Source organism: Cinclus cinclus, chromosome 1 (genome assembly GCF_963662255.1).
Source record: "Cinclus cinclus chromosome 1, bCinCin1.1, whole genome shotgun sequence".
Taxonomy (NCBI): Eukaryota; Metazoa; Chordata; class Aves; order Passeriformes; family Cinclidae; genus Cinclus; species Cinclus cinclus.
The window spans coordinates 56,707,476-56,719,948 of record NC_085046.1 but is presented as its reverse complement, the minus strand read 5'-3'; the positions used below and the strand labels follow the sequence as shown (position 1 = coordinate 56,719,948).

General features: G+C 37.4%; 1 protein-coding gene across 1 annotated transcript in view; it reads right to left on the bottom strand.

The window, feature by feature from the left end:
• ICE1 (interactor of little elongation complex ELL subunit 1) overlaps positions 1-12,473 on the bottom strand; it is a 33,336-nt gene that overhangs the window by 8,343 nt on the left and 12,520 nt on the right. The window contains exons 8-10 of the mRNA XM_062507156.1: positions 9,291-9,655; positions 4,113-8,576; positions 2,187-2,355 (exon numbers count right to left, since the gene is read on the bottom strand). Coding sequence (XP_062363140.1) covers positions 2,187-2,355; positions 4,113-8,576; positions 9,291-9,655 — 4,998 coding nt within the window. The remainder of the gene's footprint in view (positions 1-2,186; positions 2,356-4,112; positions 8,577-9,290; positions 9,656-12,473) is intronic.

Below are 12,473 nucleotides of genomic sequence, written 5' to 3'. Positions count from 1 at the left end.
ACTCCATATAATTGAAGAATCCTCATTCATGAAAGTAATTCAGAGCAAGCATCTGACAACTATCAGTTAAAGAGGACAGAGTTCAGGCCATCAATGGGAAGCCAAAAGACCCTTCTGAATACCAAAGCTGAGAACTTTAAGGCAAAATGCTAAGATAAAACGTGATCAGCTAGACTGTAAGCAATAACAACTACATTGGAAAAATAAAATAAAAAATCGGTATTACTTTCATGCATGAAATGCTATGCTGGAATACATATGCCTGGAACACTATACAAAAAAAATTGAAATCTGAAAAGTTAAATGTACCTTCCCTCTTCATTTCAGCATAACTTCTACATATTTTGCAAGATCTTAAGAACTAGAAAACATATCAAAATACATAAAATCAAGAAGCTTTAATGAGCATAAGGCATTTAGAAGTATCAATGAGGTATCTTGTATGGACCTTTATGCTGAAGATGGTCATCATGTGAAAAATTAACATTTTTCTATCAGAACTTTTTTCTATCAGGACTGCTGGTGAACTAGAATTACTGACAACTTGAATTGCCTGCTCAGGAATTTGAAATACTTATAAAATTCACTCAATGATGAGTAAGAGTTCAACAGGCATAAAAAAAAAAAGAAAAAAAAGGGAGGGAACAGAGGAGAGGTAAAAGGAAAATTAACCAAAAGGGTAATATTTTATTTATAGTCACTTAAGGCAGAATACTTGAAAGGAGAACAGAACAAAAATTATGGAGAAGTGGTCAAGAAAACAGATTATGTTAGTCTAAAGAAATAATAGTGACTGTTCATAGTGAATTTGGTAATTGTGTAGCTTGTGTTGCCGTAATTCTGATGGGAATATGTGAAACAACATGAATGAGAAAATCCTAAAATAAATGCATAGTAAGCAAATAAAACCAAACAAATTTAAAAAGGGCTAAACAGCACTTAAGATGTGTTTACAGCTGTTCCCACTCAAAAAATAGCTATTAAACCACAGAACAATGACAACAGAAACTTATGCAATTCAATGTATAGAAGAGAAAATCATCCAATAAAAGTCTGCATGTAGCCATTAAAGTTCAGATCTTAGAAAAAGAAAGGAAAAAAGAGGGAATGTTTAGTATTTGCAAAAGCCCACAAAAAGAAAAAGCAGTAAGATACTGTGAAACAAAAGGCTTAATTATTATTTTAGACTCAGGAAATATATCTGATAAGTTACAGCTTCTAACATGGTTCAATATTAATACTATTAACATGAAAGAAGTAAAAGTAGAGTTATAATGGATTGAAGGATAGAAAAACAGAGGGGAAAACAGGAATTCCAAAAAGAACTAAAAAATATTATACCCCCTCAAAAATGGTAATTAAGAACAAAATTAAATCACAAACATTTTTAAGATTTAAAAAAGACAACAGGAATGCTATATGAAAGATAGCAAGTAATTGAAACAATCTCAAGCTGTAGCACTTAGCTTGTCAGTGCTCTTAAATTTTATTTTAATGTGAAACACAGATACCAGTATACTATTTTCAAACTTGGTGAGTTTTAATCTTCCAAAACTAAGATTCTTAACTCAGCAATAGTATGTATTGTTACCTTTGTTCCTATGACCAAAAGGCAGGGGAGTAAAGAAAGGGAACCAAAATGGCAAAAAATTCTCAACCAAGCAAGAATTTGGGTAACAGGAAGTAAAAGGATTTTAAGGAGGACATATTATAAAAATACCCTAGTTTTGATCAAGGTATTGTCCAGCTCCTGACACTATTTTAAATACCTGGTTTTAAGTCACACTTATTTTATGAATCAGTATGTACTCAATTAAAATAAGAAAATACTATAGGACAAAAAAAGGACAAAATTCCCAGAAACCACATTATCATTTTGGAGATGGTGAGGAAATGAAAGCATAGAGTATCCTAAATGAAACATTTCCTTGGAAAAATAAGCAGACTACTTAGAGCCCAGGTCACCACAAAACTACAGTACAGATGTGCCAGACCTATGAGAAGGGAAATTTCATCTAGAACAGTCTTCATTAGACTCTCATGTCACTTCTGCATTAGAGAAAAAAGTTCTAAGGTAAACAACCTTTAACAGGATTTCTGGTCGTTTTTACAAACATAATAATTCTGACACACTACAGCAAAGACACAGCATATTTAAGATACAAGGCCAGTAAGCCATACTATACCTTCTTTAAGTAGGCTATAGCAGAAAAGGCGGGCTCTTTCCAAATCTCCCAGCTGTCGACAAATTCCTGCATAGACCCGACACAGAGCCTGACTCAAATTGTAACTTGTGGCCTTCTTTTGAGCCTTCAGTGTATTGAGAATAACACACAACAAGGACTCTGCTAAATGCTATAAGATACAAAATATATTGTTAGATTGTTACATACTTACGAATACTTGACAACACTGTAGTAGTATAACAAGTAAAAAGAACTACTATCTTATTTGGAAGAATACTGCTTGCATACATATAAAAATGCAGGAAAGTAAATCAGAGGCAAACAGTGAAAGAAAAAAAGAATGACGAGCAGGCAACTTCCCAGAATAAACATGCCATAAACAAATGAAGAATAGGGCTACTATTTGAATATAAATTGTTCAGTTATGTGATTAACAACAAACTTTCTCAAAGAATAAGGAGAATAATGACAAGTAGAAGGAATGAGGAAAGGAATAATGACAGGTAGAGTAATCCAAATAACCTAATCAGAGCAAATGTAAACACCTGTAGCTACTTCCAAAGATACCACAGAAGGACAAACAACCCATTGTCTAGGTGTGACATTTACCAGGTAAGTTAACAGCAGTCTTTCCCCAGATGGATCACTGTACACACTGCAGGAGATGGGGAGGAGATGTTGCTGCCTACAGCGACATGGGACTCAGTATGCGATGCAAGGGAAAAGAATACTGGAATCGTGCAGATTGTGCATGACTTACTAAGTGATGCTCAGAGGGAGACCTAAAAGTGGGGAGTAGAATGAGAGGTTTTGGAGCCAGGTGCTACGGAGTACACAGTTCAGACTGGGTACCTTTGGACAACAGGGATTCCAAATGTTAGGTTTGGGAGGAACCAGAAGGTCTAAGCCAGCTCCCTGAAAGACCACGAGTCTGAGGGCCAGACACAAGTCTGGACCACTTGTTGGAGGAATGTGTGTACACTTCTGTATCTGTAAGTTTGCCAGTGCATGAGACAAGTGGGAAGAGTATCAGTGATGTACAGGATACACTAAGTGCCCAGCGTTAGCTGCTGGGGGAATCCATATTGTCTGCATATACATTGAATGTATTTTCCTCTACGAGGATTTCAATCTGATTAGCCAGACAAGGGAATAAGAGCAGGTGTGTACTGTGTCCATGTCTCTCTACTAGGAGTACATACTTGGCCCTGCTACTGGCTGGACCTGAAAACATAAAGGAACAAGCCTTGCTTCTGTGAAGTTACCAGACTTGACAACTCCTAAGAGACAACCTGAGATCTTGGTAGCATCTTCAGAGGAGAACTCAATTATGTACAAGGACTGGAACAGGACAAAATGCTGCCATGTATCAGCTGCAGAATTGCTCTACTGTAGACTACAAGTTATCTATGAGAAAGGTGGCAACTGAAGCAAAATTTTTCACCACTGATGCTAAGGAAGCTCTGAGAAATAAAATAAGGGAAGAATTTTCCAATAAAATTAAATTTAATAACCTGATGTAGAATAGTAAAGGGAAACACAGAATGAAATTATATACCAGTATATACAATGAAGTTTATCCTTTTTAATTAAAAAAAATAGAGTCATTTTGGAGGAACTCCTACAACAGTTAATTCTATAAACTTCAAAAAATGCTGCAAATATAAAGTGGTTAATGCATACATCAGAAAAGCATATGCATTTATAAGTGCAGTTTTGCATCTTGGACACCACTGAACAGTAATTTCTTGTGCAGTTCTGTATTTTCTTATGTTATACAAATTTAGATTTCTAACAACCTTTCAAGACTACACTTTGGCACAGGAGATTGCCAGAACAATTGAGAATTCAAACACTACAAACATACTCTTTCCATCTGCATAGAAGTGATTATTAAACCATAAAATTTAAAATTATGCCACTTACCTTGTTTTTTATAGCAAATTCATAGACAACTTCTCTCTCTTCATCTCTCATTACTGGAATCTTTGAGATATTACCAACATACACATGACCTTTAATAACTGGTAACAAGTCAAAACAGGATTCAGCAACTTTCTTTAATGCCAAAGAAATTTTCTGGCACTCAGGATCCTTCTTTACTGGTAGTGATTCTTCTAAACTGGAACTCTGTGACAAATCACTGATTTCATAGCTTTTACCATGGAAACCCTCCTGCATTTCAGAGATGGCATTTTTAGTATTTCTGACAGCAGCTGTATCACTGGGCTCCATCCTTGGTGGTTCACTGTCCAGCCTCAGTCTTTTGGCACTTCTTGGCATAGATACCTGCAACAGTGTCCTTTTTTCAGGATTATTTGATGACCTTGAAAACAATTGCTGATTTTGCACATCTTTGTCTTCATCTTTGCTACGATCAGATTTCAAATTGCTCCCAGCTTTAACAAAAGCAGTTGATGTAGATGCAATTGCTTTGAATCCACCTGTTTGAGATATAGGTCCTGGCAAACTTTGGCTGTCTGAAAAAGCACATCGGTTAAGCTGAATATTGCCTTTCAGAATGTTTAGTGTCCTTGCCCTTGCAGACAGCTCTGGATACATAGTGTCCAATATTTTCACAGAGTTCTCCTGAGGAGAACCTGGACCTGCACTAACTGCTGCAAAGAGAGGAAATCTTCCTGGAACAGGAAGTGCATGCTTTGGAATGGAAGTACAAAATTTCAAAGGTGAGGAGCGAATCCTTCTACCTACTGCCACTTCTGAGGGTGAGGGAGGAGAAAATAAAAGAGCAGATTTTACTGTTGGAGTATCTGTTAATGGAGACAGGAGGGGAAGAACAGGAGTTTCACACAGTGGGGATATCAGGTCATCAAGAGGGGAAAGCAAAGAGGATTGACCTGTAGAAGACGTTACTGGGGACACAGTACACGCAGTTTTTGGAGGAGTAGCAATCAAAGGCAGTAGCAAGGGGGGCAGAGGAGGACCTATCTCTTCCCTGATTTTGTTTATCATCTCAGATGAGCATTTTGTTGCCACAGAAGTATTAGCATTTGCAAGAACTGGCTGAGTAACTTTAGGAGTCTTTGTTTTCCTTTTACCTTGAAACAGTCTCTTTGACAGCTGGGTATGCATTACTTGGGCAGCTGTCTTGGTAGAAACAGTCGAGATTTCAGATGGCTCTTGCTCTTTACACTTCAATTTATTGCTATTTTTGAGAGCACAAGACTCTGATTCCACCATATGCAACTTCTCAAATTCTGTCTTTGGCGGTTCAAAAAACTGCTCAACTCTTTGACAACTGCACCTTACATCAGAGTGGGCTGTATTTGGAAGATACTTGAGTAAAATTTTTTTTCTACCACTATCTATGACAATATCAGTGCTGCTTTCTCCTGTGTTGCAAGCAGTGTAAATTTGATTATTATTATATTCTTCAAACACTGAGACCCCCATGTCAACACTGTCCAACAGACTTTGTTCCCCATTTGACTGAAGTTTTGCAGAATCACTTTTTTCTAAGAAATTGCCAAGTGCTAACATTCTTGTATTTAATTTACTGGATTTTACAGTCAGCCTGCAATTTTCTGAGAATCTGCCTAACAGCTTGCATAGTGATAACCTATTTTTGGAAGCATTTGGCATCACAGGGCTTTCTTTTGATGTTTCAGATTTTAATAGACTTTCCTCATTGTGACTGATGCATCTAGCTAGGTTAGACTCCACCATGAGTTCATTAGCACTCTCAGTATTTTCAGAGGTTACTAATATACATTCTGTCTTCCAAGAGGCTGAGTCTTCAGGATAACCCACCCCAGTCACACTTGACCACTCATTTTCAGTATCTCCAGAGTTGTTTGCCTCACAGTATGTATCCACACCTACTACAGTGCCCGCTTTTAGGTGACTAACTGTGAAAGTATTTCCTGGGTGCATCACTGAATGATGCTCACAAACTTGGTAATCAGCATCAACAAATGCACCAGTTTCCAGAGCATCCACTGCAATTCTCCTGGAAGTTCTCAGTTTGTTTCTGAACATTGGAACACATTCAGAACACTTCACATACTTAACATTTTGTATAGAACAGTCTTTCTCTTCAGAGTCACTGCTCTGCTCTGGCATATCAAAATCACTTTTACATCTTATTACGGCATTTTCCCCAGAACTCTCAGAACTACTCAGTTCTTTACTTTCTCCCCCACCTGTTAGTGAATCAGTTCTAGAAGGATTTGTTCTAACCTTCCACAAAGAAGCCCTGCATCCTGATTTTTGACAATCAAACTTTTGGAGGAGAAAAGCGTTCTTGTAAGAGCTTGCATGCATGATCTGTGATTTAACACATGCCAGAGGTTCTTTATCTACTGGCTGCTCTTTATCTGAAGTTTCCACTTCATTTTTGTGTGCATAGTCTCTGTCAGGGCAGCCCAGTTCTTTGCCCATGTTGACGTTTTCAGCAGACAGAATCTCAGCACCCTCTTCTAAGTTTTCTGAAGAACAGTTACATGTACTACTCATAATAGAATTTATATGTCCCTTGTTTTCCCAAGTACAGGAAAAATCAGCCTTTCCTGCAAAATTAGTTTTGAGGAAACCCACAACTTTCTGAAGATTGAAATTTAGATCAGGAGGTCTTGTGGATTCCAAGCCAATTCCCATTTGCACAGGAGAATTGGTTTCCTCATTATTTATATAGCATTTCTCCAAGTCCTTTTGAGTAGAAAAGGCCAAGCCACTTGTATAATCCATTTCTGAAGCAGGTTGGCAAATGATCTCCAAAACATTATTTTTCTTCACAACATTCTTTTCCAATTTCAGTGAACTGGAACAAGTCTCAGTCATTAATTCCTTGCTTTGTTTATTTAATTTTCCCTCTATTTCATCACATTTAACATTTTCAGTTATCAAGAGCTCAGTCAGAGGTTTTGCAAACTGTTCCTGAGAAGTAGGATTACTTTCTAGTAAGACAGGTTCAATAGTACCCCCATTTGCTAACAACTCACTGCTCTCCTCTCTGCAATCTTCTGGATTAACTTTGACTTCAGTCTTTAGAGATTCACATACTCTAAAGTCTTGAGATTTGGACTGCCCACTTTCTAACATATTGCATAAGTTTTCAGATTGTTTTATTTCACCTTTCACTTCTGTAAAATCTAACACGGAGGATTCACACTTAGCTACACTGCTTTCTGCACCAATAATATGTGCTGTCTTTGGTAGTGCAAGTATATTTTCCAAGTCTGACTTCCTTTGAGACAAATTATTACTATCTTCCTCGTGATGTGGTTTGCTTTGCAAATATTCCCCCTCCTCTTTATCTACTAATTTTACATTTTCTGCACTATGGAGTAGCTCTGACATTTCAGCTACTTCTACAACACTTTCTCTGTTAAATTCCACAGCTAGTTCAGTAGTTGGAGCTCTGGTTATATTCATGTCTTCAATTTTGAGCTGTTCATCTTTTGGAAAGACTAAAGTTCTGATTCCTTCAGTAGAAGATACAGGTAAGTGATGCCTAGAGAGTTCAACAGCCTCTGGTTCACATTCTCTGTTCATTTTGTCTTTTGTTTGCATATCTTGTTTCTCCAGAATTTCTTCACTGTCATATTTTATTTCAGAGCACTGGGAGTGTGCAGAGATCTCAATAGCTCCAGCCATATTAGTTAATTTGATTACATTTTTTGATTTATTTTCAACCACTTTATTTTCTATCAACACATCAGAATTTTCCTCAGCATCTTCTCTTTGAAGCACAGTGCATTGCTCAGATTGCAAATCAGTAATACTTTGTGGAACAGATGCTTCTCTGGGAGTTTCTCTCTGTGCTACTAATTTCTCTCTCTCTGCATTCACTAATTCACCACATTTTTCATGTACACCCTCATTATCAACAGCTCTGCTTAAGGTTATATTCTCCTCTGTTTGCTCTACCACACTGTATTTTTCTATCTGATTCTGAGGTTTGAAACTTTGTAACGTAGAATCTGCTGAAGAATCTCTCTTTTCACTATCCATATCCTCACCATCTCCTTTCTGTTCTTCCATGTCTTCTGGTTCGTGTGCTGCTGCTCCAGTCAGTTCTCTGTTCTCAGCTTCCATATCCTCAGAATTCTCCTCCAAACAATCTTTGTTAGCTTCCATATTTGCAATTACAGTAGCACCTTCAGCTTGCTGTCTTTCAGCATCTCTCTCCTCGCTTGACATATTTGGACTGATATGAATATACTTTTCATTCCAAGTCAGATTAAGTGAGATTTCTGCATCCAAGCCATGCTCACATGATTTGCACTGTCTGTCACACTCATCACTGGGGCTGATTACATTACAACTCAGAGGCTGAACTTGATCTTCTTGTAAAATACCCTCCATTGCAGAAGTACTGCGATCATCTTCTTCATCACTGGAATCTGTGACTTCTCCAAACAACATATCCTTCAATCAAAAAAACCAAAAGTTAATAATCTAAACCATCATTTTTATCATTTTTAGGATAAAACTTTTCTACTACTTTTCTAAACAAGAACACTTAAAGCCCTTGCATGCAGTGGTTTTGAGAAATTAAGCCTGGTCAACAAAATTGGGACAAATTGGGACAGCTGACCCCAACAGACCAAAGAGACATCCCATACCATTTGGCATCATGGTGAACATATAAAGAGAGGGAAAGAAGAAAGGGTGGGACATTTGGAGTGATGACATTTATCTTCCCAAGTCACCATTATGCATGATGGTGTCCTGTTGACTGCCTGAAAGAGTGAATGAATTTCTTGTTCTGCTTTGCTTGCGTGCACAGCTTTTCCTATTAAAGCCTCTTCATCTCAACCCACATGTTTTCTCAGTGTTACTCTTCTGATTCTCCCCAGGATCCTGCTGGTAGGAAAGTCAGCAAGCAGCTGTGTGGTACTTAGTTGTTGACTGGGGTTAAACCATGACATATATACTTCTGAAGGTTATGTTTTTGCTCCCTTCCACAGGCAGTATGCTACAAGGTTAAAGAAGTATCCATATGGATCTAAACACACAGAGATCCTTTCAGTGCATGAGGAATTTAAAAAAAAGAGAGAAAAAAAAAAGGAATATAAAATAATTTTTTCAGTAATTTTATGACCAAGTTAAGTGCCAAGTCAGATGCATTCTGAAACTCACCTGTCTACTGAGTGGTGAAAGATGTATTGGTGAAAGCAGAGCAGGGAGAGGTCTGGCCCAATTCAGTATATCCATCACATTTCCACCTGGGTCTCTCTGCTCCTGATCAGAGAGGCCTGAAATGCTGTGCTCCCTTCCTGGCTGTATTATTACATCTACAGTTTTATCCTCATCACTGTGCAGACGTTCTTCAGTAGTCCTGTTCTCAGCACAATCGTCTCCAAAAGGCTCAGTACTTGTTGGAATTATCATTGCTGTCACAGAATTTTGCTTTAGAGCATTTTTCCCTGAAGAATACCAAGGTAGCTTTTTGCCATCACACTTCTTGATCTTTTGGTGGATTTGTACAGTGTCTAAGACAGAAAAATATTGTTAAGATTTTTTTCCCTCTTATTTTTGTTTACAGAGATAATATGTAATAGTAATAAAAATTTAATACTATATTTTCAAGTGATGTTTCCGTAAAAGATCTTAGTCGCTTTCAGAAATGCTTTCCTTATAGAGAAGTGATGTTGTTATTCACAATTATTTTTTTCATGAAAATGGCATATGCGTGTGCAAAGAGCTTCTCCCCAAACACTTTCTGACTTGGATCATTAAAACATTTCCTATTTTTCTTATCAGGAAGGATCATTCTTGGTATGATTGAAGGTCCGTATGTTTTGTTTCAGTCTTTGCCAGTAACTCACAGTCATGAAAAGCAGGACAACCATGCACAGACATTCCCCACTCAGGTGCAATTCTCAGCTTAAAATAACCTGCAGGTTTGAGCCAGCAGCTGCGCTTCCAAGCAAGTTATAAGCATACCCTGCCATAAATACAACAAGGGAGCTCTTCGCTACATTTCTAGTTTATGATTTAATATGCATACACTTTTAAATTGTTTGTTCTTATAAATATTGAGTCCAATCACACAAGAATTTGTCTTTAATGATATTATTTAGTCAGAGCTGAACCCTTAATAAAAAAAGCACAACATATCCTATGCACAAAGGAGTCTGAACAACTAAGATAAACATACTGAGCGGTTGGCAGTCCTTTGAAGATGTCAATTATACAGTTTTACAGTTATTCTAACAACAAGAAAGAATATCCAAATGTTGCATGATTCTTTGCATTATACTTTTGTTTTGTTACCTTTCAAATCAGTTTTTTCTATTACACAGTAACTCATTTATTACGCAGACAAAACACATTCATTTAGGAAAATCTAAAGACAAATAATTTAAATTTATTATAATTGTGCTAAATACTTGAAAAAGGGAAAAGATGGCCCAGTATCCTGAAATTTAAATTATGTGATTTTATAAAATGGAAATATTCCCTCCAATAAGACAGTAGAAATCAACAAATCCCAAACCCCAGTGTGTCATAGGGAATTAAAACCTACTCTGTAGTATTTGCAATTCTTACATGACATCGTATGTGTGATCTTGTTTATAGAGTTCACACACTGCTGGACATAGAATCAGCAGTATTCAAGGAAGAGATCAAGCCTATCCTGTGTACACATGAGCACTGTCTGCAGTGAACTACTTTAACTTTGTGACTAAATTTTGCCTTAAACAAACTGGTTTAGATTTAAAGGAGAAGCCGCTGTTAAGCAATTTAACTGCAGAGACAGGCTAAGGGGATTTTTAATGCTAGTTTCTCTCATGCACCATAAATGGCAAACCTCTGAAAGTTTACTCAGAACCTTTGCTCAGAAACTTTGTCTAGCCCCTGAACATGCACTCTCACACCCCTGCTTGACACTGCTGGACTTCCAGGATCTTCTAGAAAGATTGTACATGTCCAGAACTCCTCCTGGGGGAGGTATTGGGGTGTTTACTGGAAGGATGAGGGTTACAAAAACCTCAAGTTCTGACGCTTATGCAGGCCTCCACCTCTCATGGACTCCCATTGTGTATCACAACCACAGACCATGATTACCCACACATCACTGGAACCACAGGTGGTAATCTTTTCTCCTCTTTTTTATTTCCAGTTCTCTTAGGGGGATTACACACACTTGAGAATACCTATACACCCCTTTCCAATCCATTACGGTGCTTTCCATTTATGGTTTCAAAGCAGTTCTAACACAATTTGTCCTATCAGTTGTTCAGCATTTTTCTACTTTAATCCACCCAAAGGGATCCTTTAGCAACAAACTTGGTTGCCCTGCCTCAGAGGCAAGTCACAACCCCATCCCACAGTAGAAAGAACAGCACATGCATAAAATGGTTTTGAGTAGAGAATGTACTAATTTAATTGGCACAACTTGCATTCTGTTGGGAAAAAAGAAAAAAAAAGTGTGCTTCATTACTACTCTCTGTGTAAACCCGCTACTAGAACCTGCACAGATACTTCCAAAGCAACAACAATGGTAGTATCGTATTCAAAAATATTAATTTGATAGGTTCAAAATAACCTCCTCAGTGATCAAAAACTTTTAAGTACATTCTGATACATCACACCACTAAAGGAGTAAATTAGAAAACTGATCAATAACCCTATTTCAAAGATCCATCCCAGTCACTTCATGTAGCAACTCCATGTAAAAATCTCAACTGCTGTACTGGACACCAGGAGGAGGGAGAAACTGATCAGCCTGATACTAAACAAACTGAATTTTACAACTCAAAGCTTTACTCTTGACTGGGCACATTGCAAGGCAATTCACTACTGCAAGTTGTCCTCTCCTCACTCTAAGCAACAAAGCAACTTTTTGAAACAAGTCTTGTGTTTTTTTTCCTCTCAAGAAGGATCAGAATAAGATGTGATATTTTATAAAAATAAATAATCTAGCCATAAAATCTCATCTGATTTACAGCAAAACCTCATGAGCACAGTGACTGCAGATGCCTGGCAGTAGCAACTGCACACTGCTCTACAACAAACAGTGGTGTTTCTCTGAGAAAAAATTTCTACCACAGAAACTTTTTAATGTCCTGACAATGAGGGAGAATTTTTCAACCTGTTTCCAATTATGTGAATTTCGGGATGCTTCATACACTAACTATTCTTTGAAGCTACAGACAACATTATTCTTCCTGAGACAGCAAATAGACATATTCCAGGATGTGAAAGAAATAACTATGGTGAACACTTGCATACTCAAAACTAAATATGCTATGCTACATTATGTTATATCTCAAGGTGTTTTCTTGAGATATTTTCGTATGTTTTTCAAGACAGAAA